This window comes from Larimichthys crocea, chromosome II, assembly GCF_000972845.2.
Source record: "Larimichthys crocea isolate SSNF chromosome II, L_crocea_2.0, whole genome shotgun sequence".
Taxonomy (NCBI): domain Eukaryota; kingdom Metazoa; phylum Chordata; class Actinopteri; family Sciaenidae; genus Larimichthys; species Larimichthys crocea.
Window position 1 is genome coordinate 8,114,600 of NC_040012.1, and position 26,769 is coordinate 8,141,368.

Sequence of the window (26,769 nt, forward strand, 5' to 3'; positions counted from 1 at the left end):
CATTTTCTCCACAAAATATGATCCAGTTTTACCAAAATCTGTGAAATAGTTGGTGGTGTGTGACTTATGTAATACGTTACATTCTTCTCACAGGCACACGCAGTCACATCAAAGTTATTTTAAAAAGTTACGCAGTGTTGCTTTATCACCATAACCAGCACTAGAAACACGACTAGAACCAGTAATGAAAACGGAAATTCTTCTTCAGGCATTGCTGTTTTTGTTTTTCCAAGATACTGACTCAAAACTCCTGAAACACAGGAAATTACACTGAGAACACGTGGAATTTTCTGACCAACGTGGACTGAAGAAGAAAATATGTGATTTAAATTACTTTTATGTTGGTACGATTATAAGAAATGCTGATTAAATAATGTTAAAAATGTTGAAGGTATACATAATCCAAACTGTCTTTCTATGTTTTTTTTTCAGGACAACAAAGACAACGATATCTGTGAGGAGGAAGATCTGGACGGAAACAGAACAAGTAACTCAGCCAACAGGAAGAGGCAGATGTGGTGGGAATCACGCCAGGGCACAGATGAGAAGAACGTATGTCAGGGTTGATACACACATGACTAACAGGGTCATGAAGTAATCTTCCTTTGGTTAACATACCGCTCGAACAATACTTTATTTATTTTTAAACTGTGTTTTCTATGTTATGGGAAAATGTGACAAATCCAAACATTCTTAAAAATATCACAAGGATCTGTTTAGAATATTTCTCTTCACCCTCTGAAGTGTTTCGTTTCACAAGCAGCCAAGCTGCTAAACACCCAAATAACACATTTCCCCTTTGCATTCTTATAACTGATAACTAGTGTTTGGCCTGAAACTATTTCATTCAGTTTGGCTTTTCAACAATAACAAAGTGGAATGGAGAAATCCTGCAGCATTGTAGTGCAGTAATAATCCAAATAAACAGGAAGCTGACTCTTTGTTAAAGTGTAAACTGTAAGCTGTAGTTGTTTATTGTTTTCACAAGCTCACATCTTGTTTTAGCCGAGCTTTCGCCTTCGTAATAGACTCATCGCTGGAAAGATTTCAGCTAGAAACACACACACACACACACACACACACACACACACACACACATTTTGACCTTGTTCCCATATCAAGGTCCGTAGTCTGTCTCCTCCGGCCACCTCCTGAGGTTTAAAAGCTTTTAGGGTGTGCAGACACAGATGAGTGATGGGCTCGATTTACAGAGTAGTGCTGCTCGACTTTGTTCCTGCTTATCAGCGACTATAAAGAACAAGGAGGCCTTTGACTTCAGCAGCTCATCGATAACACACCTTGCCTTGTATGCTCTTTTTTTTGTTTTTTCTCTCTCTCCTCCTAGCTACTCTCCACCCAGGATGGCATCAGTACAACCGAGGTGGGGGCTGCTCTGGATTGAATCTGTGCATTTTGCCTCCCTTCACCCCTCAGTCCTGCTGCAAGAAAAGGAAGCGCTGCAAAGTGCTTTTCACACTGCATCCTCTTAGAAAAGAGTTATCCATAACCTGTGTTTTAAAAGTTAGTTTAAACCAGATATACTGTACACTGTGCAATAAATCCAGTGAATATATATGATATAGGACTTAAATGAACTGTTGATTTGGAGGAAATAGTTATTCAAAGTCATAATTTTATGAATCCCTTACTTAATCTCTTACTCTCTTTTTATGAAAAGGGTTATAAGGTGTTGTGTTGGGTTAAATTAAGGACCGTGCAGTGTGAAAAGTAGAAAACCTGCCCTACAAAGCCAGAGTAGTAACTAAGTGGCTAACATAGTAACTAAAACTAATAATAAGACACATCTGTAATCTACTTTTCTGGTGAAAAAAGATAACAAAATCTAGCTGCAAAATCATTTAATCAAACAAAAAGTTACTCCTGTTTGTCTTTGTAGGGCAGAGCTGGGCACAATTATGAGATCCCATATGAAAGAAAAAACAGTTTCTCAGTTACAGAAATAGTTTTGTAACCTACAGTATGATGATGATGATCTACAGGCTGTGCCCACTTCAAACGGGACGTCCTTTGACTTTGTAACAACTGAGAATGGACCAGTCTGTCTGGACTTGTACTCCACCCCCCAGTATAAAATGGACCAGCCCGGCGACGGTACAGGTACTGTTTATCCTCTACTGTCAAAAACAAAGAAAACAAACATATTTAAGTTTAATAATTAAGTACACTGCTGCATCACTAGAAGTAGCATCTTAGCACAAGTACTAAACAATGAAAGGTGGATGGCACTTCATACTGTATATCTATACATTTATGAAGATTGTCCATCATGCCATATCAATCTTTCTCCTTATGTAATATACCAGTGAGCTCAGTTAACCAGGACTTAAACTGAACACTTTCTGTCTCGGCTCTTTCTTTGTACTTTTTGCAGTTTGTTGCCGCTGATTGAACAGAATTGTCTCAAAGGGTGCTTCACTGATTTTATATGTCACAGTTAATTTAGTAGTCTTGACAGCCCGTGAATACAGACGTTTAATATCTTCTGTTACTGTGAAGGAACTTCAGAAAGTTTGAGAAAATAACTCACTAGATTTTGTTTTAAGCTTGAAGACGACCAACATTCGAAATATCTTAACAACTGTCAGATGAACTGCAGTGAAATGTTTTACGGGCATGCATTGTATCCAGAGGATGAATCCCTCTTACTTTAACGATCACCTGATCACCTTTCTTCTAGCACCACCACAAGGTTCACTTTATTAGTGAAATGTCTTAACTTTTAGAGTTAGGGTGACCTCAAATAACTTTGGTCTGATTTTTCATGTAGCAGCACCATCAGGTTGCATTTTTAATTTGTCCTTTATTTTAGTTCATGATCTGCAAAAATAACAACATTTATATCAGCCTGCAGTTTCTCTGAGAAGGATAAGTCAGTGGCTTGACCCGGACGACTGAGAACCGTCATAGACGTCCAGCCTGCTTTTTGTCATTAGTGCTAATTAGCACTGCTAATCACTTTTACTTAACTTAATTGAATGCTGTGCCTATAACAGTGAGTTGTGTTTCTGTGTCCATCCAGAGAAGAAGGATGAATCTGTGTATGAAGTGTGTTTGCCGCCGGAGGATTCGGCGTTGGAGGGTGGAGAGGAGAAGTCTGAGGAAGGCGAGGATGGGATAAAGAAAAAAGGAGTCGGGGCGATGGTCAAAATCTTCCACTTCATCATGAAACAGAGCTACATATGTGCTCTCATAGCAATGATGGTGAGTAATGTAGCCCACAGATGGTGTCACAGAGTTACAGACGCTTGCTTATGCTGCATTTGTGTCAGTATTTGGATGTTAGAAAGGAAAACATCAAAACTCTCTTTTATGATTTATGAATTTAAAATTGAGCATAAAAGAAAAATATACGTTTTTAAAAGAACCAAGAAGCGACTGTGGTTCAAACGCAGCGTCACAACAAGAAATACAGAAAGTTTAAACCCGCAGACCTTGCTCATGCCCTTGAGCAAGGCACTGAACCTTCTCTGTGCTCCAGCTGAACGGCTGGCTGACCAACGGGAGGAAACTGTGGTTGTACTGGGCAGCTTCAATGGCATTTTTTAAAAAGAGCATCTGTTCTTAGTTTAAACGCTGTTGGATGAATCGTAGTTAAATAAAGCTGAGTAACAGTTACATAGTATGACTTGGTGACACGCAAACACTGCAATTTATCAAATGTCGTATCGACAGAAAACATTTAAAGCAACACTGTGTAGAAATTGATATTTATCTGATTTAGTGCAATATCAGCGGTGAAAATATGGTCAGCTGTACACGTGTTTATTATGATTGTATAGTTGATGTTCAAAAGTTAGTCAGCCAAACATCAAGCAAGGTCAACAACACAAGACATAGCAGCCAGCTGATATTACTGACTAGTCCAACAGCAGTCAGCCCAGCTCGGCGTCTGTCTTTTAGACTTTTATTTCACCAAACTCTCACCAACAACTAAAAGTCAGTTGCTCTTGTTTGGCGGCTTCTTGTTCAGTCACTTTGTCCTTTACGCCTCTGTCATTATGTCCATACAGGCTGCTGAGCCCTGTTACATTGCCCACTTGCCCAGCTCTGGTTCTGGCGTTATACCAGCTTTGCCCGCACCCTGGGCCTGAAAACCTCTTCTTCTTCCAAGTGGTCCAAAACACCTGTGATACAAACACTACAAAAACTTAGAATCCAGTTGATCCATTTCACCTTAAATATTGCATCCTGACCCTCATATACAGACATCAGGATGTTTTTGTAGTAATCACGTGAACAAAGAAAACAGTAAGTTAGAGATAATCAGAGGTAATCAACCAAAAGCTCATAGACTTCATCATGCTGAGGTGGTTTTAGCGTCAGGTCTCAGCTCTTTGCTGTGCATTGCAAACATGCAGTGATTCAAACAATTGTATGTGACTTTATTTTATTCATGAAGACTTTGCTGTGGTTCGTTCTCTTCAGGCGTGGAGCATCACATACGTCAGCTGGCTGACGTTTGTCTTCCTCATCTGGTCTTGCATGCTGTGGATGGTGAGAGACCGAAGGCGTTACGCCATGCTGTCCTCGCCCTTCATGGTGGCGTACGGCAACCTGCTGATAGTTCTGCAGTACATCTGGAGCTTTGAGAGTATGGATGAAGTCAAAGCACCGGGGTTCTTTGTCAAGAAGAACAACCCTTTCCACTCGCTTTCATCCAAGGTTTGGGCCAAAGAATATTTCTTGATTTTATCTTTTTATGTTATAAATAAATCCATGTGATCTTGGATCCAAAACATTAATGTGATTTAATATGTGCAAGGATTTTTGAAACAGATGTACTCTGCATGCAGCCACTTGAATTCTTAAGGTTATGAAACTAAACATTGTCAAACTTTGACTCTCTAATAGTCAATTAATAAAAAAAAGAAAGCCTCCTGGAGGAGAAGGTCAGGTTTGTCGTGTTTTGACATGTTTTGGAATAGCTCAAAGACTTTCCTGTTTGCAGCCTTTAAGCCTGACCTGAATGTGTCTACAATGAGATTTTATACGTTATATAGTACAGTCGTTCAGCCTTAATGTGTTCTCCATCATCCATGCTACTGTTTTATTAAACAGTGCATGCAATTATATTTCACACCTGAGTCAAACTATACTTCTAAAGTTTATTTTAAGTGTCAGACGATTGCACTCCACTTTAAGTTTAGGAGCTCCTGATGTATACATACTGTATCTCCTCGTGTTGTTTTGACCATCCATATTATGCTCTCAGTGAGTTAAAGTAAATGCAAATGATTTATTGGTTCATCTTTTTTTTTTTCTTGGCTGTTATCTGTGTGTCCAAACATTGTATTTATTGTGTGTAGGTCCTGTGTCTGCTGAGCTTCTGGCTGCTGCTGAGACAAACACTCACAGAGAGATGGGAAAAACAAAAGGAGGACAGCGCTGGTCTCTCAGACGTTCATGTGGAAGATCAGAAGAAGAAAGGTAAGCCGTGGACTTTTATTTTATTCAGATTGTAGTAAGAATACTGCATAATATAGGTTATAGTAAAGCATTTTTTAAATTACCTCCAGCTGCTATCACCACCTATAACCAGAACATGTATTCATTCTGACAGCCATAATGGAAGATGCTAACCAACTCTCATTTGCGGGTGTCTGAAAATAGAGTCGCTGGTGACGTTTTGTAGATGGTTGATTGAAAGGATTGAGATTTTTTTGGCCTTTTTTGGAAGCATCTGGCTTCATTTGATTTTAATTTATTCTGGCGGTTCTGGCATGACACCACGCCTCTGCTCTCCGTCAGCATTCCCCCCTGTGCACAGGGCCTAAAAAACTGTGGTCCAAAACTCCTGTGGTATGAACACTAACATTCCCCCGGTGCTCTGAGCTAACAGTAACTAACAGCAGCTACACTTGGCAGCAGTTTACTTCACTGTCCGTCAGAAAACTCCGTAAATCACAGAGAGTTGAGGCGGAGGAAAACCAGAAAACATTTTCTCTCCATAAAATATGATCCAGTTTCACCAAAATCAGTGAAATAGTTGGTGATGTAAAGTGCAGAAACAGACAAATGACAGAGACACACTTCACCTGATTATACATCAGTGTTGCTTTAGGCAGAGATTAGTCTAATGTTTTTGGCATTAGGTACAATATAACTCCTCCTGTCAGCCTCCGGTGCATAAATATAGACAACAAAGTTGTGATAATATATAATATTTCATCATAGGAGAAGTTATTATTGTTATTGTAATAAACACTTGTGCTTATATAGAGAGTTGTGAACTCTCTAATAAATGTTTATACACTGCTTGTTAATGTCAAGTAGAGCGGGTTAATAATAATCTGTCTTAGTTCTTCGTTAGTGTGGCTAGTTTTCTGATCTGCTGCTGTGTTTTATAGAGGAAGAGGACTCTGAGGAAGGAGGGGAGCAGGACATCATGCAGGTTCTGGGCAACATGGTCATGGCTCTGATGGTCAAATACTGGATCTACATCTGTGGTGGCATGTTCTTCTTCGTCAGCTTCGAGGGAACCATCGTCATGTACAAGATCATCTACATGATGATGTTCCTCTTCTGTGTGGCGCTCTATCAGGTACCACAACACATTGAAGTTCACATGCACACCACTTCATGTCATGTTTTATCCAAGTTTTTCAATATTCTTTGAATATATTCACACAACATTGACTAAAATCTGCTTTTTATTGAATATATTCACACAACATTGACTAAAATCTGCTTTTTATGGCCACTCTGCTTTATCAAATCTATTTACATTTTCAAATATAGAGTACACATTTACATGAAATTAAGCCAAACTATGTAATATCCAAACAATATCTTGGATCTTGACTTAATAAAATCAAATTTCTCTTTAATTTGCACAAATCTTCAGACCCAAAAAGTTTGTCGTCAGTTAAAATTAGGCTGCTTACTCACTGGTACTGTATCTATGTGCGTATTGCAACATTAGCGTATGAGTTTCCAAATTCAATTTACCAAAGACAGAAGGTGCTGACAATTTTAGTATGCCATAAAGTTTGTGTACAGCAGGCTCATAATCCACAGTGTATTCACGACTGTTTTATAACCCCTTTCACAATAAAACAGAGCAGTCGCTCTAAATCCAGATGTCCTCTGTGCACCATGTTTCATTTAATACATTACAGCTGTTAATGTCATAAGGATTCATAAAGTACAAAGATCACAATTACTCTCATCAAGGTGCACTTTGAGTGGTGGCGAAGGATCCTGAAGTACTTCTGGATGTCAGTGGTGATGTACACCATGCTGGTTCTCACCCTGGTCTACACCTTCCAGTTTGACGGCACTAAGGACTTCTGGTCCAACAACACGGGCATGGATGAAAACAGGTGAGCTCCACTGAGCATGTCGGAGACGCAGTTTACTGACTCACTGCTATGCCGTGTCTCTGTTTGGATACTTCCGTTAGTACAATTTTATATAGTACAGTGTGTACACTATGTACTTCCATAGTGCAATCATTTCAGCAGGGATTTGTTGTCTCAAGTACAGCCATTGTGCACTTTCCGGAAATGATTATTACAACAACTTTACAAGCTTCTTTTTCTTCTTCTTTACCAAAGTGCAATCGTGCAAAGCTTTAGCACCAACATTTGTCTGCCAAAGTATAATTATAAAACATATGTGCAACTTACATTTGTACATTAGTCCAACAGCAAGAAACCCAGCTCAGCGTCTGTCTTTCAGCCTTATATTTCATGATGCTTTCGCATCCAGGATTTACTCATGTCTGGTTCTTGCTCTGTCAATAATTTTTCTTATTAATGTTCTCTTCACTTAAACTGTTGTACACATTAATACCTGAGAGCTTCTTCACTCAAAAAAGATTTAAGTTCAGGTCTGATGTTTTTTTTTCTGATTCGTTTTTTCTGCAGCTTGAAGGACCTGGGCCTGGAGAGGTTTTCTGTCTCCATGCTGTTCACCAGGATTTTCATTCCCACATCCTTCCTGCTGGTGTGTATTCTCCACCTGCACTACTTCCACGAACCGTTCCTCAAGCTCACCGACCTCCAGGCTGTGGTGGCCAAAGAGGAGAGCACTATCTACAGGTGAGTCACTGTGTGTGTTTCCTTTCGTCCAAACCATCATTAAAAAGTAGATTTTTTTTTTTTTTGATGCACCATAGGGAGGCTTCTTTATAAATAATCCTGCCAGTCACTTTACGCTTTGATTTGCAAGATTTATCTACAATGTTTGGTGTTCTTTAGAAATGAGCATTTGAACTGAAAAACCTTTAATGGGGACCAAGTGCTGCACATGTGCGTGTATCTAAGTCCAGTACATCAGATTATATAGTCTGTCTTTTCTTATTATTTCTTTATCACTTTTAAAAAAAGAAAATAAGTATGACAAATATAGGTGTAAAATCAAAGTTTAAGAATTTGCTCAGAAAATTGCAGAATAGCATCATCACAATTAGCGCTCTAATTTGTGCCTCTATTATTCAGATTTGAGTCTAGCTTAAATACCTGAAGATCCTGATCAGAATAATTTTATTTGAGTCAAAGATTTTGTTTTTCTGAAAAATGTATTCCTAGTGATCTTTGAAAAAAAATCTTTGAATGATAAATAAGAAATGAGCAGCAAGTGAGGTTTAGACTTTTTTTGTTGTTCTTCATCCAAATGGTGAGAAGAGTCAATGGTTATCCCATAAAGTGTTGTCAACAACCCTAAAATTCTCTTATTGCTACAAAAAATTGTTATAATAATTAAAAAAAAAAATATATATTCTATATATCTTTTATATATATATATATGCAAAATCACACATAAAATAATCAAACTGTGACATTTAATGCAATCATCTATGTTCCACTGTTATGGAATATATCAGGATAAACTCATGTTGACTAAACGTCATCACAATTTGCTCTAATTTGTGTTTTTAGTCTAGTTTTCAGATTTGAGTCGAGCGATCAGTCAAAGGGCTAAGAGTTTGTTTTTCTTAGACATAAATTCCTGGCAAGCTTTGAAAATGAATTTATTTTTTTTATTTTTATATGAGGACTTAAGAAAGAGTGTAGCAACTTGAGTCCGGTAAGAAGCATAGACAGAATATTTCTCATCCAGATGGTCAGAAGAGTTAGATTATCCTGTAAAACAGCAACACAAGTGTTGTTAGCAACCATCACAGCACAATAAATTGTGCAATGCTTCTTCAGAATAGCAGCTGCTTCCTAAATGTAGTAATACATGATATAGAAACTGACTTGATTACGACATGATTCTTCTGAAAGTTGAGAAACTATACACTAAATCGTTGCCCAAGAATGGACCTAACCCTACACGAGGGCAGGGAATAACAAGATAACCATTCATCCCTTTTGATCTCACACTCCAACACGGCTCTCATCATCCATCTGTCGCCGTGCGTGTCACGTGTTGAACAGCAGTCACACATTATGACAGTCTGTGCTGCGTCGCCTTTTTAACTTCATTGTGGTGTTGCTGTGGACTCTCCATCGTTTGGCTGCAGCTTGCTTAAGCTCATCGTCTCTGCTCTGCTTCTTTCTCTCTGTGTGACCCGCTGCCATCTCTCCTCTGCCATCCTTTTCACACAGCCACGCTAAAGTCAATGGGCGTGTCTATCTGATCATGAATAGGTGGGTATCTGCTCGCTTTCTGTGGCATCCCACCACCATCCCATTTCACCTCGTGTTGCAACTTCCTCTTCCTGTTGCAACGCGTCCTTTTCCTCCCACTCTGACCTCTCCCTCTGCCAGTGATGACACATTGATGATCTTCCTTCTGGAGGAGTTTTGTGTTGTTTTTTTTGCCTGTAGCCTATTTTTGGGTTCTCTGTTATCTCTCTGGATCCTTAACCCCCTTTCCCTTCCAAACCCAGCCCAACCCTTTCCCCCGATAAACCCCCTCTACGTCTGTCCAATGGTTTCAAACAAGCATGTTTGAATCTGAAAGAACTGTTCTTCCCTTCCAGTATCTTGCCACATGATCCACACCCCTCTTTTTTTCTGCACAGAAAATTACCCCCTTCCTGAAAAACCACAGGAGCCTTTTTGGGCACTTTTTATGCATTTTAATAAAATAAAAAAAACTATGTGGATATTTAAAAAAAAAATGATTTCAAGTGTCAGTTTCAGCCTGCCTTTTGTCGGTTTCTCTCCTCTCTGTTCATCTTGACTTCTGTGTGTAACTTTATTGTTCTGAGCAGCATCAAGCAAAAAATTTCCACCCAACAGAGCAAGTAAGTGTGACTGGACAGCGTGACAATGCTTGCCTTGATATGCGGCCGGTTCATGCAAGCTAAAAACCTGACCTTTGACCTCGCTCCATTGCCTGAGAAGAATTTAAAAGGGTTAATGCCTCCCCTTCAGCTGCTACTATTTATCTGCTGCAAGAAGAAAAAAAAATCCCTCAGAAAAATTCAACAGAGATTGAGATTGTAAAGAATGCAGAAGGAATGTGCACTGCTTATCGATCACAATGCCTGATGATGAAACGCTGCTCTGCTGTTCACTTAGCGGACGCAGAGATGATAATTCCCATCCAAATATTTGCATCGTAGCCTTTTGAGAATCACCTGGAACGTGTTTAAAGAGTGTGTGCTGTATTTATGTACTCGTGAGGACAGAATATCTTTATATATGGGTAATTTTTGGTATGTTGACGTCACTTTAGTGGCAGGATATGATAAAGGTCATGCTTTCACATGTAAAAATTAACTCACAGGTTAAGAAAGCGCCTATCTTTGTTGTATATCACCTCTAATAAAGGCATTAGTAGCCCAGAACTTAATTTAAATGCTTAAAAAATCAGATGTTTATAGATGGAGTCATTGAAAGTTAGAGATGAGAGAGCAGCCGTCTTTTCGGAATCTCTAATTTCATTGAATTCATTACTGGCTCGGTTGTTTGTGGGCCGCTGTGGTTGATGTATTGGAGTCTCTGAGCAGGAACTGTTTCATGGGGATGAAAATAAAATGAAGGCTGGCAGTGGAAGAAAAAGGCAACCAGTATAACCTACTGCATCAGCAAAACAAAACTACCAACATGGTCGAGAAAAGTGGTTTAGTGGTGGCGAAAAGTGGTGGTGGAGTAATTGAAAACATCATCTACTGATATATTTCAGACACTTAGTTCAGCTACACGAACATTAGATTCTTGTAGAGTCAAAATACCAAAAGCTTTGCACACATAAGGAGGGGCGGTGTTGGCATAAATCAAGTAGTCAGTGAGAAGTATCGGGTTATAAAAGCCACAAATATATTGATATAATTAGATGTTACTCGTCAACTGGTAGCCAAGCAGCTCTTGAATGAGCCGTTGAGGGTGAAGCACGAATGAAGCAGCTAATATCAGTCAATGCAACTTCAGTATTCAGTGCAGTGTGACGTCTGCTGCCATTATTTAGCAAAATAATGACATTAAATAATGTTTATTGACAAAAATTTTGTGTTTTATAGATTATAGGGAATGAAAATGTTACTTCCAAGCTCAGATTGAAATGAATTTCTCTCCTTAAGCGAACATGGATGAGAAGTTTTAAATATATTACAATACAAACGCGTACATCCATGACAACTGAGAAACTGATGAGCGTGCCGAGATACGTGACCAAAAAAAAAGGCCCTATAGATAACATGAAAAAAGTCATTAAAGGTCCTCATGAGTATATAAATAGAGATGTGTGAGTGTGAGACTGCATGCGTGTGCCTTTGCATGTATAACTCCTCACGTGTCTTCAGACTGGTGCACCAGGACGGCAGCCTGGCAGACCTCACCATGCTCAGCGCCAGCTCGGTGGAGGGGATACTGCCCAGAGAGGAGCAGGAGCCGCAGGGGGAGTGGGGGAAGGAGGAGAAGGAGGAGGCCCTGGTGGTGGTGATGGATGACACTGACATGACTGACGAGAAGCCCAGGAGCCTCTCCGACCCGCGGCTGTCCAGTGCGGAGGAGAGCCACCACTGTAGTGCGGGGACGGGGACGGAGCCGGAGCCGAGCACCGAGCACACCTCAGGTACAAACTTCAACAAGAACATACAGTGAATCATATAAGGACTCATTTAATCTGTTATTTGTGAGTTAGTTTCTTGATTTGTTTATAAAAATAATCTTTATGATATTCAAACCTCACATTTGAGGTTTGACATTTATGAGTGATAAAAGAATCAAATGATCTAAATTGTTGGTCAATAATTGTTTTGCCAGTCGACTAATTGATTCAGCATCTGATCATTTCAGCATAACATGGTTTAAATTCAGTGGCGATAGTTCATTGTAGTCAAACCTTCTCAAGCTCACCAAGGTCTGGAATAATTCATGTATGGAGAGCTGGAGATCCAGTGGTTTATAGCTGTAATCTCAAATTAAGAGATTAAGAGAACTGGTATCACAAGACAACGTCACCACACGCAGCTGTTTTCTAACTTATAGTTTCCAAAAGTGTCTGAATCTCATTTCAGTTTTTGGTAGGGGCGGTGTTTAGCTCAGCTAAAGAAATTTAAAAAAAACGTATGCTTTTGTTCGTGATTTGAAGGTGAGCAAGTCACAGATGTGCGTTGGGGTGCAGTTACGGAAAAGGCTCTGTGACCGCCAGGTTCGGTTTGAGGTTTTTGTCAGTGATACAGCTCTCTCAAGAAAAGTATAAGACACCTCAGTATAACCGCTCAGTCAAACCATCTATTAAAATCTGCTTCCATTCCACAGATCTATAATTCAAAGAAGTAATCTGTTTGATTCTGTTCGACTTTACCGCAATTAGTTGAATTTAAAGCTTCAGTCGATATTGAGTCGTGCTCTCCTCAAACGTCCTCAGTCACTGTTTGGAGGAACAAGCAGATGGTGAATGCAGCCAGTCTGTAATAACAAAAACAACACATGTGCATTGTGGTTTTGAATTCGTTTATTGTTGGACTTTTAGCTCTGCTGTCCTTGTTTTGACCCCTGGTGACTGAAAAAACAAACCATGTCTTCCAGTGTGGTACTAGAGAACACCAATTATACCGTGCTACTCACCTGTTTACGTGAATTTTCAGTCAAGGTTTTGCAGAGAAACTGTTATTTTACAGATTTTCCCTGAATTCTTTCCATCAGACACTGATGATCAATAAAGAGACAACACTGTTGTAAAGACATCAAGGTTCAATCAAGATTAATTGTCGGCCAGTCGACTAATTGATTCAGCGTCTAATCATTTCAGCACAACATGGTTTAAGTTTAGCAGCGGTGGTTTAATGTAGTCAAACCTTCTCAAACTCACAGAGGTCTGGAATAATTCACAATGAAACAGGTGTGGAGAACTGGAGATCCAGTGGTTTGTGTTTGTAATCTCAAGTCAGTGACTTTAAGACAAAGTGAACTGACATTGAAATACACAATCCAGAGGTGATTATGACAAGCAGCAGTTTTCAGTAAAATCTGCCACAAAGTTTCCAAAAATCCAGATTTCAGTTTTTCCTCTTAGAGGTTTTTGTCAGTGATGCAGCTCAGCGTCAGAAAAGTACGAGACACTTCAGTATCTATAACCGCTCATAACTATCTCTTAAAATCTGCGTCCATGTCAGTCTAAAATTCTAGAAAGTAATCTGTTTGAATCTGATGGTCACGCCCAACATGTCCTCAGTCGCTGTTGGAGGAACAAGCAGATGGTGAATGCAGCCAGTCTGTAATAACAAAAACAACACATGTGCATTGTGGTTTTGAATACGTTTTTTGTTGGACTTTTAGCTCTGCTGTCCTTGTTTTGACCCTGGTGACTGAAAAAACAAACCATGTCTTCTTGTGTGGTACTATACTAATTAGTTGCTGGAATAGCTGTTGGAATAAAATTGTCCTGAGGTGGAATACTTGAAAAAACACCACAGTGTCACTGAAATTACTCTTTATATCTAAATGCGTCATTGAGGCACCCTGATGGTTTGTTGGCACGTATATCTTGTAATTACGCAACATTTGGGTTTGAATGGGTTGCAGATCGTCATCTCCTAATTTCTCTAAATTGTGTTTAAAAAACAAAAGTCATCGCTGAGCTGCTCGTCTAGAGGCCGAAGCAGAGTTGTATTTAAACACTTTCAGCATCTCATGTGAGCTTTTTGTGTTTGATGCTCAGGTTGTTGTTTTCCTCCAAAGTGTATTAAAGCGTTCCACACTGCTGGCCATGTTCACCCTTCTCACCGTGTTTACAGCTGAGACTACAGGAAAGGATGAACACCCTACGTTATAAACGATGACATGTAAGATGACTTTTGCATATTTAGCTCACATAAATCATTATGAAATCGACATCAAGCCACAGAAGAGGTGCAGAATTGGTGAGATGGCTACATAATTAAGCTTTCTGAGTGAATTTATATGACATTTTATACTGTTAGCTCACCTGGTAGAGCGTGTGCTCCGTGTTGCGCAGCAGCCTGGGTTTGATTCCAACCTGTGGCTCTTAGCTGCATGTCATCCCCGTCTCTCTATATCTCCACCTTCTTGTCACCCTTCAGCTGCAAAGGCTCAAAATAGTCCTAAAAATCATCTCTAAGGAAAATAGCAAACAGGTTTTTGCACCAAAGTGCTTCACAAAGACATAGAAAAGGAAAGTGACGCAACTTTCCTAATGACTTCCAGAAGGCTCTCCTGGAAACGCCTTATCCCCCATCCTTTTTTTTTTTTCAACCAACAGACCACAGTAGGACCATCTGAGGGGGTCAAGTGGTAAGAAGTTGATCCTGGAGTCAACAGGAAGTAGAGATGCCAGAATAAGGGTGATGTGGTCTTGTTAGTCACCGGGCTGCAGCAATGTAGATAAGTTATAAACAGGAAATGGAAGTCTGAGGGACTCACAGCAGTCCAGCCTGGATGATATCAGAGCGTGAATGCCTTTCAAAACCAGCAGGTAGTGCCTGATTTTGGTTAATAGGTTAATTGGTGACTCTAAATTGCCCATAGGTGTCAATGTGAATAGTTGTTTGTCTCTATTAGCACGTTAGATGTAGTGACTGCTGTTTAAACAGTAAATGAAATGGTGTTTTTAGTTGGTTGCAGTCAGTTTCAACATGTAAAATGAATGACAGCTGCATTTATCTGCTTGTACATAAATGACATGTCATGACATCTTCCACCACTAATTACAGGGCTGTTATATCACACAGTTACATAGATTTTGGAGAAGGAACCTGTGCCTTTGTTTTAAAACTTTGGATTATTCCGTCTTCCGTACTCCATCCACTCATGAAATCTTCCCTCTCCTTAATAAAAACTCACCTTGCAGAACTCCACTGAACAATGATACCAAACAGAGACAAAAAAATAACTACGGGAACATATATAACATACCCGCGTATACTCAACACTACACCACTAGCCGTGGAGCACTTCAGACTTCAGATCCTTCAGCCTGTGGCTCTTCAGTCTGCTCAGAAGACGTATGTTGCATACAATCTTTAAAGGCCAGAGTTCTCTGAGAGAAGTTCAGTCTGCCGCCTGCACTCTCACCAGCCGCTCATTAATCATCCAAAGTAAAGCTGTAAAGAAATCTGTTGTATTGCAGATTTTTTTTGGGGAGGGTTCAGTGAAATTTACTTCTAGTTTTTCTGTTCTGACAGTGCGCGTAGCTCAAGTGCTCACTTTCACCCATTACATTGTCGTGCTACAGCCAACTCACCCTGCGCCATTAGCATATTTAGACAGACAGTCTCGCTGGTCTTAAATTAAAAAGTTGTTTATATACACAGAGAATAAAATAGGTGATAAAACACACAACCCTGCAGGGCCTCTCAGTTTATAACGAGCTGCATGCTATATGAGCTATATGCTCACTCAGAGTTTCTTCTCCAAACAATGAGGCTTCTATGAAAACGTGAGATAATATAACTTTAAATAAAACATACGCTCACCTCCAAACCAAGGCTGGAGTTTTTTATAACCTGTGAGAATATTAAACTAAATATTAAGTCGTCTTTCTCAGGGAATTAAAGCAGCTGTTGGGAATTTGTTTGCAGGTTTAATGCATGTTTATATGCGCCTCGATATACTGTATGTGGGAAATATTACGTAAACGTTTTACAGCTTCAGAATGCATGTAAAACATTGACCTCAATTACACCTGAGATTTAAATGGTATACACCGTAAAATTGATCTTTTCCTCATGGTAATGCATATGCATGTCATACACACAATATATACTGTATGTAGTTTTTCCTGGATTTGCATGTAAATGTAAATGTACTTTATTAATACAACCCTTTACAACAGTCCTTTCGGTGTACCAAAGTACTTTACAGCAGATAATAAAAAAAGAGAACAATAAGTAAAAACAAACAAAAAAGAATAAAGGAACAGTAAAAACAATAAAATACAACAAAATCAAATAAGATAAGATACACGTGTCATCATACTACTGGGTATTAAAAGCCATCCTAAATAGGTGGGTTTTTAGCCTGGATTTAAAAAGGCCCAGGTCAGAAACAAGACACATCTCGACGGGGAGCTTATTCCAGAGCCTGGGGGCGGCAAACGGAAAACCAGCATGTTTGCTGGTTGGATTTAATTTAACTGTACATACCTCCTATGAGATGATTTGTCAGGCTCCTATATTGGTAAATTATAATTCAAATAGATGTCTCGTTTTATCCAATAAAGTGTTACAAAATAATATAAAACAAATCAATATTTATTCTAATAAATCATATAAATAATATATGTAAACAAATAAATAAACAAAAACCTAAAAAACAAATTCACACATGAGAAGCTGGAGTTGATGTTTTCATGTTATTTGGTGACAAAACATATCAGCAGACTTATTCCTGAAGTGTAAAGACAGAATCAGAGCATCAGTCTGCTTCCAGCTTGAGTCGGTGTATCAAAAGACACGTAAGCAAAGTGCTAGGGGAGGGATAATAGTGTTTAAAACAGAGGACATACTGCAGTAATTAAGAGGAGAAACCGGGAAACACTTTCCATTTGCACCTCTTCAGTCCTGTTGTTTTTTCCATTTAAGTGTATCTGGTTTTTATCTCCTCTTCGTCAGACCTGAAGAATAAATGGCACCTGGTGGTCGACCGTCTGACCGTGCTCTTCCTTAAGTTCCTGGAGTATTTCCACAAACTGCAGCTGTTCATCTGGTGGCTGCTGGAGATCCACATCATCAAGATCGTGTCCTGCTACGTCGTCCTGGTCTCTGTTAAAGAGGTATGACAAGCTGAGGTACAATGAGAGACAAATAAAAACTCAGTACGTACAATAAGAGGTGCCCATGTGCACTCACTGAGCTGGAACTGAGTGATTTTGACTGGTCGGCTTTACAGTAGCCCGTCGACACAAGTGGTACCGTTTAAAGCTTCCAGATGTTCCTGCAGTTCATTTTCACATTCACACAAGTTTCTACATTCAAAATCATGAAGATGCTGCAAGGAGGGGCTGATTTAGAACCAAAATAATCAAATAGATTAATGGGAGAAATACACATTCCAGAGTTTAATATCATTATCAGAAGCTCAACATTGGAGTATTTTTACTTTGTATGTTAGTATCCACAAACTCTATGCTTTATCTTCCTTATATGTTTGTTATGCACCAATTACATTAAGACAATTGTAGTCGTCTCTAAGGGGGAATCCGGCTTCTTCCCACAGTCCCAAAACATGCACTTACTGAAACAGGTTAATTGGTGGTCGGACTCAACACGTAAAATGAATGGCCGCTGCATTTATTTGCTTGTATATAAATGACATGTCATGTCACTATCTTCCGCCGCTAAGTACAGAGCTGTTATATCAATAATCACACAGTTACATAATCGGGCAGACACCGCATAAAATAAGTTCATCTCTTGTGACACTGAGCCAACTTCAGCCGATTTGAAATTAACCAGGACTGTCTACTACACCGCAGACTAGCCAGATAATAGTCTGGGGGTATTTGGGCTAAATGTAATAGCTGTTACAGTTTCTGGATGGAAGTAAAGCCTTGACCTCTTTGAGTTTGGAACAAAGACATACTCTGTTAGACTCTTCTGAACACTCTAGACACTATAAACACTATAGACTGACTCCTATAGAGAAACCCAAAAACATTTATACTCAGAGTTGTAGTTGGAAGAAAAGGAGTCGATGTTTTTTTTGTTTGTTCTCATTTCCTGTTTTGTCCCCTGTACAGGTGTCTTTGTTAAACTATGTGTTCCTGGCGTCCTGGGCCTTTGCACTGCCCTACAGCCAGTATCGTCCACTTGCCTCCAGTGTTTGCACCGTGTGGACGTGTGTCATCATCGTATGCAAAATGTTGTACCAGCTCAAGTCTATAGACCCTCCATTGTACAACTGCACTCTGGTGAATATAACCTCACTATCCTTCATTAATTAAGTCTTATCTAACACAAACAATATTACAGTAAAACAACACATATTTTTTTGTCCACAGCCAGGAAGTTACTCAGGGGTCCAGAAAGAGGAGATGGAGGTCTATCCACTGTATACGGACCTTGTGGAGCCAGCACACTGGGTGGGCCTGAAGAAGTCTAATGACCTGCTGGACTACCTCAGGGTGAGGAGTGGAAACATTCATCAACCGAATGGATATAACTTGAAGGAATAGTTTGGGAAATACATTTGTTGGTTAAATGTGAAGCTGAAGCTGGCAGCCAGTTAAATTATCGTAGCACAAAGACTCTCTGGGCTTGACCTATCAGGTTCTCTAAAGCAATTTTTTAACACCTTTATAGCTGCAGACTTTTTAACACCAGCATGACTTTCTTCTATATATTCCTTATTAATGAGTAATTTCATGCGTATACAGGCTGCTATGACAAGTGACAGGTGAAAAAAGTCTGTCTTATCTTAACTTAAACGTACATCACAAGTTGCCAGAAATTAAAGTACTGAGATCTGCCAGTGGACAAACTTTAACCTGACTTTATTTTAAATCAGAAAATGTTTAATTTATCCACTCATATGTTTTAGTTATTATATCTTAATGTTTCTCTCTCTTCCTTTGTGCAGAACAACCTCTTGATGCTCGCTCTGTTAGCATTCGAGGTGACCATCTACCGCCATCAGAAATACTTCAGACTGAGGAACAAACTGTCTCCGCCCGCTGCCAGGATTATCTTCCATGACATCACACGGCAGCATCTGGACATCGGCATCATCAGCTTCATCAAATACTTCATCAACTACTTCTTCTACAAGTTTGGACTTGAGGTAGAGTCAAAATCAAGTAACTAAAAATATGTTTTATCTGAAAGTTTTCTTATCTGAAAACTGTGTTTCCCACAGACGTGCCTGCTGCTGGTGGTCAATGTAATCGGACAGCGTATGGACTTCTACGCCATGCTCCATGCCTTCGCTTTGATAGCCGTCATGTATAAACGCAGGAGGAAAGCCATCGCTGAGGTCTGGCCCAAGTACTGCTGCTTCCTGGCCTGCATGCTGACCTTTCAGTATTTTGTCTGCATCGGGATCCCTCCTGCAGCCTGTAAAGGTTTGTGCGATCAACCCAAACAGATTGTACTTACAATAACCAGACAGTTACAGGAAAGACATTGTTATGATTTCAGGACACAATCAATGATTATTTTCATTATCGATTATTCCAGCATTTATTTTTTTGTCAATTGTGCCATTTAGTTCATAAAATGTCAAAAAATAGTGAAAAGTGTTCATTCCAAGTTACCAAAGATTAATGTGACATTTGTTTTGTCCAACCAGTAGTCCCAAATCCATAGTATCTATGGTATCTATAGTATCTGTAGTATCTATCGTATCTCTATAGTATCTGTAGTATCTATAGTATCCTTAGTATCTATAGTATCTGTAGTATCTATAATATCCGTAGTATCTATAGTATCTGTAGTATCTATAGTATCCTTAGTATCTATAGTATCTGTAGTATCTATAATATCTGTAGTATCTATAGTATCTGTAGTATCTATAGTCAGTACTCGAGTTGAGGGGGGATGGGGGGGTGGCATCCCCCCTGGGGGAAAAATGGTCAAAATCATCCCTCTTCTAAAATGGTCGTCCCTTCTTCCATCCCTTATGGCATTTTATCAATGCATGTGAAAATTACTTATATTTAACACTGGAAATAGAATTAGCATTCGACATTTAGGGGGACCTTATGATAATCAGTCTATTACCTATGTCAGCGGTTTTCAAAGTGTGAGGCGCGCCTCCCTTGGGGGGCGCCAGAGGACTTCAGGGGAGGCGCGGCGGGGGAAAAATAAAAATATATCTTACAAAGATATGTGTCTCATCACTGTGCGACGAAAACTCTGCGAGCTAGCCCCCAAAGAGTAGCAAAACGATACAGTATGTCTGATCTTTGCTGTTTCGGGTCAAAAGTTCTATTTCAGCGCGAAGAAACGCTGCTAATGCCTCTGCTTTAGTTTGAATCAGTCATGAAGCTCCTGGTTGTTTACATATTGACAAAGAGGCTTTGACAGTGAAGTGAGACCTCTTGGTGCGATATACTACCTTTGGGTTAACTTCATTCTGGATCGTCATTGGTGGGTCAAATGTGAACGTGGGCGGTACTAATAGATTCTCCTGACTCTGATTGGTCGACGGGTGACAGGTGTTTTAGCCATAGACATATATACATAGACATATATACATAGACATATATACATAGACATATATACATAGACGCCGCATTGAGCGGGTTGGTCGTTGGTCGCGATACGTTAACGCGTCCGCCATATTGGATGTGGCAGATCTGCCCGTAAACTAATACAAGGAAATGGACTGAACTTCATAAAGCGCCTTTCTACAAAGTTCTTCAAGTTAATGTCTCTTATACACCCATTTACACACACACTAATATATCTGGGAAACAAACAGGCACCAAATACAACGTATGTAACTTTTAAAGTGATGATTATAAATGTTTACTCCTTATGTAAGCACCAAACCAACGTATGTATTTTTCTAATGCTGAGTGTTTACAGCTACTAATGTGTGTAACACTGTTACTGTGATGATAAATATTGAAATATTTATATTTAACATTTAATCTGTGTCTATAATAACCAGATCCTGAAATGTAGATGTGACATGAGGGTTTTCTGAATAAAGAGCATTACACGTGAACATATATACATACATATACACACATACACACACACACACTATATATATATATAGTGTGTGTGTGTGTGTGTGTGTGTGTGTGTGTGTGTGTGTGTGTGTGTTGAATAAAGAGTCTTGAATAAAGAGGACTGGATTAAAAGTATCAAAGTTTAAGTTGAATTTATTATTCTCGTACAAGAAGGATAATTTAACAGTGCAACAGACAAAAGAGGTTATAGAGAAATGACTTCTTTATTATTCTCGTACAAGAAGGATAATTTAACGGTGCAACAGACGAAACAGGTTACAGAGAAATGGCTTCTTGAGGAGCTCTAAAGCCTGAAATACACTGCATGCGGAACGATCCGTTTCAATGTGAGTGAGTGTGTCAGCTCACACCGTCTCCGTCCTCGCTGTGGTGACCGGCAGCCTCCGCGACACATACGCAGAGCTTCTGTTTCTCACGGACGCCGGAGCACGGCGCATAAATTCAGCGCAGAGCAGACTGTGCGGGGAAGGAAATCGGTACCAGAATACAAAATGAAACCCTGGTTGTTGTTTTTAAATAAAATACTCCGTGTTCACCGCGGATCGAGTTTCATTACAAGAACACGTCATAATGGGCGGGGCTGACCTGAACAGGTGAGGGTTTTTTAGGTGTCTTTTCACCCCGTCGACTCCATGGATGAGGAGAAGTTGATTCTGGAGGTTTAAAATCGAGCAATCATTTATGACACCTCACATCCTTTTTATAAGGACACCAGAAAAAAGGTGCGGCGTGGAATTCCATTGCAGGACTCGAGACTACAGCCGGTAATATCGCGCGATTATGCGTAAAGATGTCGTGCGTCCTCGCGATGCTCGATAGCCTGTGGAGACGAACCTGAGCGCCAAAAACGGATCATGTGTGAGTTGGCGGACGGCGGAGTGCGCTGTCGTTCCGGGGCGAAGCCATTCTGAAGCCGTTCTGGATGGTTCTTGGGCTGTCTCAGACACCTCCCCACTAACAATTTCCTTTTTTTTTTTTTTTTGGTTTTCCAAATGAACATTATGTTTCTCGTCCAAAATGACACCTCCCTTAACCTGTTTCTCTTGTCCTTGAACTATTTTTAATCATCTCTCCCTGCCAGCCTCAGTAAACACATGCCAGATAAAGGGAGTGGACGTGACATGAAAAAGACGAAAAACACACTCACTCCCTATAAGAGTTAAAACATCTGCACCCCAATTACTACATCGGTAGTATCCATAGATTCTATAGGATCTGTAGGATCTGTAGTATCCATAGATTCTATAGGATCTGTAGTATCCATAGATTCTATAGTACCTGTAGAATCCATAGCTTCTGTAGTACCTGTAGCATCCATATTATCAGGATTTAATCCACAGGACAGCAGCGACGAATAATGGAATAGGACTCAATAGGACACTTTATAAATGCTCTTCCTAGAGGACGGATTCAAACTGCGCGGGAATCCGTGGCTTATTTTCATTGGAATATAGGATATGACTGGCTTCCTGCGTCATCCACCCACATTAATATCCTACTCCAATGGAAATAAACCACGGATTCCCGCGCAGTTTGAATCCGTCCTCCGGGAAGAGCAGGTGAGTTTTTTTCTCTATTTTGTGTTGGAGTCCCCGGTAAAACCCGGAGCGGTGTTTTGAGTTGCTGTTTTGTGGTGGCGCATGAACTTGACTGAACTGTGGTATTGTGGAATACTGGAACAGAGTTTTCCAAATGGAATGAACTGAACTTTTCTGCACTGTGAATGATAATTGTGAAAATATATATTGTGGAAATAACATTGTTGGTGTGTTTAATTGCTTTTGTGGGTTATTGCTGTGTTGATCGGCATGGTTATTATTTTGTGTGGGTTGACTAAACTATTTTTGTTCTGTTTTATTTTAATTTGTCAGACTTGACTCTGACTGGCACCCCAGCATTATTCTAGTCGACCCACTACACTATTGTATCTTTCTCTGGCTAACCTATAGAATATTGGATTGCACAAGTATTCTTTTGTTTGTTTGTCTGTGGTTGCAAATCTTGAAGCGAAGCGAAGTGGCAGAAATCCCAGGAAAGGAGGTTCGGGAGGAACACGGAGAACTTTTCTGTCATAAAACTTAGACATTTAAATATTAATGATTTTAAAGATGGATCGTGTCTCATTCTACATACGTCTGTTCTGCCACAACGCCTAGGTGGCACTACTGTAAGTCACACACCACCAACTGTTTCGCTGTTTTTGGTGAAACTGGATCATATTTTATGAAGAAAATGTTTTCTGGTTTCTCTCTGATGTCCTCTGGCAGCTCCACTTCAACTCTCTGTGTATTACAGAGTTTTCCTGATGGACAGACTAGTTTGTTAGCCTGGCTGTGAGCTCAGAGCACTCAAAGGAGGGTTAGTGTCTGTACCAAAGGTGTTTTGGATAAATAAAAAAGAGATTTTACACCAGACTTGGCGCTAATGAGGTGGGATGTGTGGCGGAAAGATCCAGATAGAGCGGAAAGTGAACCTTGGGTTATAGTAAGAAATTATTTCCAAAGGTCAAGAATGAACTTTCATGCCCACTCTCAATTAGTACAGTTTGATAGAAGACAAATGTAGCTTTATTATTCATGTTTAATTAAATTTGTTCTTCATTCGAGTGTGTACTGGAGTGACGGGAAACATTTAGTCACATGAACAGTATGGACGCGCCAGGCCAGCTGTCTAAGTTGCTAATAAGGATGCACGTTTACCACATAATAAAAGTCAAAACAACATTTCAGTTCATTCGGCGCTGTGTGCATAATCCGCCATCAATCACACTTAGTGTATCACTTAGTGTCAGGACACGGTAAGAGTCGGATCAATGAATGTGAACCAGAGCTGAAACCTGACTCCTGTCACTCAGCACAGGTACACAAGTCCTGCACGTGCCTAACATGCTAAAACACACATACGCCTCCCGTGTCACATGTGAGATGCTGTTAATATGAGTGTGGAGTGAACGCAAAGGAAGCGACGTGCATTCATTTGATGGAAAACACGGGACCACAAACACAGCTGCACAGTTTAGGAAGCAGCTCTGATGAAGTGGGTTTGGATCGGACGATGCGTTGATGGGCCAGAATAGCTGAGTGAGTGTCCTTCTTCATCAGGGGGAGAAAATACCTTTTCCATACTAAAAGCTATATTGAGTTAGAGTACAGGGCAAAAGCGTCTGAGTCGCGGAGTGACGGACAGAGTGTTTTTGTGGATATGGATTTCTCCCCCACCCTGTATCCGTAATTTCGATCCTGGAGGGAAGCGATGGAAAAGTGCAGAGCTGCTGTGGCGTGGAAAGACGGGCTGTAACAGCTCGCTTTCTCTCTACTAGGGTTGTTGATGGACACAGAGTGCGTAAAAAAGACTTGTCCCTTTGCGCATCAAAACATGGAATGTGAAGAGCACATAATCAATGACTGTGGACAGGTCGATGCTCTTGCTGTCTTTCTAACTCGTTCTCTCTATTTTCCTGCCTCCAAAACCTTCTCTTCACTTTTTTTTTTTTTTTTTATGTGCAAAGTCAGTATCAAGCTCCAGATTCAAATATCGGACAACGGCCAAATTTCTGAATTATGTACACAGCGGGCATTCAATAACGCTCCGCTAAGGCATGAGCTACTTTTATCTGTCGGTTTTTTTCTTACCTTATTTATGTAGGATAGAGAGATTGCTGAGCGAGTGTGTTCTTATTCAGCACTACACCACACTTAAGATTTTCTACAGTTACGCAGTTAACTGCCAAGTACAACAACAGTTTTCAACTGAGTTCGGTCTGAGCAGCTCGACTGGAGAAGCCGGACTACATGGATGGCATCTTAGTCAAATGTTACCTGCAATGAAGCCTGCCCTTCATCTTTTTGACACGACTGTGCATGCGTCAAACGTGTATTAACTGATAGTTTGGCCACTTTGGGAAGCAGAAATCATAGACTGTATAAAACATGGATGTAGTCTCTGTGACATCAAACACAGGTTTCTGAAGAGCGTTGTGAACTCACAGTTGTGGCCACCTGCCTCTGCCGTAAAAACGAAGAGCGTGGGGTGGATCTGAGGCAGGCTAACTGAAGCATGGTGAGTTGGTGGCCCAGGGTTCGACTCCGACCTGTGGCTTCTTCCCGCATGTCATGAAATTGAGCTGAAGTTGAAAACTCGCTATAAAACCCCTGAACAGAGCGGCAGATACGGTGGATTATTCTCTGCAGGTCGACACTGCATCACATTTTTTTTTTACAAACATTGATTTAGCTGCTTTAAACTATTTATTCATACCTTTACTCATGTTGGGCCTGTGACTAAAGAAAAATGAAATCCCACAAGGCAGGTAGGAATAAATTACAACAGTAAAACATAAAAAAGGTATTTTTGCTAAGTGTATAAACAAGCTTAACTCACGATGAGTCCCATACTTAAATTCAAATTGCTGCTCTTATCTGATTCGTTGGATGACCGTCCATACGTGGTATATAATCACATGTCATACAAATAGGAAACTGATTGTTTTTGAACACTAACTTTGACTTTATTGTAGCCTTCTAACCTCGTTAACATCAATTAAGCCGGCTACTTCACTTCCTTTTCCATTTAGAGTCTTGCTGTCCTCCACGTTAATGCGGTTCAGTCAAGCCTCCAATGGCACTAAAATTATGACAACTGTTTCAAGTGAATCTAATTTAAGCGTTGAAAGTATGGAGATTCATTGCCATATACTGTACTGTAGGCTATATGAGCTGGCCTTCCTGCGGCAGTATGAACGCAGCAGGATGCCAGTGTAAGCTGCTGTACCTGCAGTGGATGAAGTCAGGGACGGGGTTGTGGACGCTGAAAGTGGCTGCGTCCAGGCTCCATGCAATCTCCACGTGGTCTCCAGCCATGAGGCGGACTGCCGCTTGTTCTCGTCGTCAAAGACTTTGCCTCTGGAGGGAGGCACACAGCAGCAACATGAAGTCATCTGAAAGAGGGAGGATCAGACCATTTAGAAAATATGAAGACAGTCCCCACATATATCTACGAATTTTCTCAGATCTGCACAGATTCACGTACAGATAGGAACGATGAGTTGGGTTTTGGTGTGGAAGTCTGGAACATAGAGCCACTTGATAGGTTGGAGTCCGTAGTAGAGTTGGGAACCTACCAGGGATACCTGAAAATAAAACATTCACCATTATCATACTTATAGATATATAAACATGAGTATGTCGGGACTGGAACACACAAAGCACGTAAGATTATGTGAAACAACTCAGTCCTCAATGTTCTTCTGGACAATGTAATTATATATCATTAAAAATGTCACGTGGAGGCTGATCACCGATCACCGGTGCAGTAAAAAAACCTTATAGCTCCACCAGATCATTCAGTCTCCCTTGGGTGACAACTCTGCATCCAGATTTAGTGGACTCCATGTCCAGTTTTTATGACGTTTTGCTCTCTCTGTGCCTCAGGATCTGCCTAACACATCCAGCTGGACCTGATTATCACTCCAGCCCTGCAACATTGTGGATCACTGCACCACCTTTCCCTGCACTATTTTACCCCTCCGGCTTTGTTAATGAATCTTCTGAACTACACTCTGCAGTGTGTTGAACTTGGGTCTACTTATGTTCGACATAAATTCAATACTACAGATACTATAGATAATACAGATACTATATAGATACTACAGATACTTATAGATACAATAGATACTATAGATGACGACCTACT

General features: G+C 40.2%; 1 protein-coding gene across 6 annotated transcripts in view; it reads left to right on the top strand.

The window, feature by feature from the left end:
- piezo2b (piezo-type mechanosensitive ion channel component 2b) overlaps positions 1–26,769 on the top strand; it is an 82,663-nt gene that overhangs the window by 29,773 nt on the left and 26,121 nt on the right. For 5 of the 6 annotated variants that reach the window (XM_027290212.1, XM_027290217.1, XM_027290205.1 and 2 more), the window contains exons 8-22: positions 433–552; positions 1,346–1,381; positions 2,001–2,118; positions 3,041–3,222; positions 4,447–4,683; positions 5,328–5,448; positions 6,369–6,562; positions 7,195–7,343; positions 7,890–8,063; positions 11,720–11,991; positions 16,994–17,154; positions 18,121–18,291; positions 18,382–18,504; positions 18,960–19,160; positions 19,236–19,440. In XM_027290212.1, coding sequence (XP_027146013.1) covers positions 433–552; positions 1,346–1,381; positions 2,001–2,118; positions 3,041–3,222; positions 4,447–4,683; positions 5,328–5,448; positions 6,369–6,562; positions 7,195–7,343; positions 7,890–8,063; positions 11,720–11,991; positions 16,994–17,154; positions 18,121–18,291; positions 18,382–18,504; positions 18,960–19,160; positions 19,236–19,440 — 2,464 coding nt within the window. The remainder of the gene's footprint in view (positions 1–432; positions 553–1,345; positions 1,382–2,000; positions 2,119–3,040; positions 3,223–4,446; positions 4,684–5,327; positions 5,449–6,368; positions 6,563–7,194; positions 7,344–7,889; positions 8,064–11,719; positions 11,992–16,993; positions 17,155–18,120; positions 18,292–18,381; positions 18,505–18,959; positions 19,161–19,235; positions 19,441–26,769) is intronic. The other variant, XM_027290209.1, reaches the window with a different exon arrangement.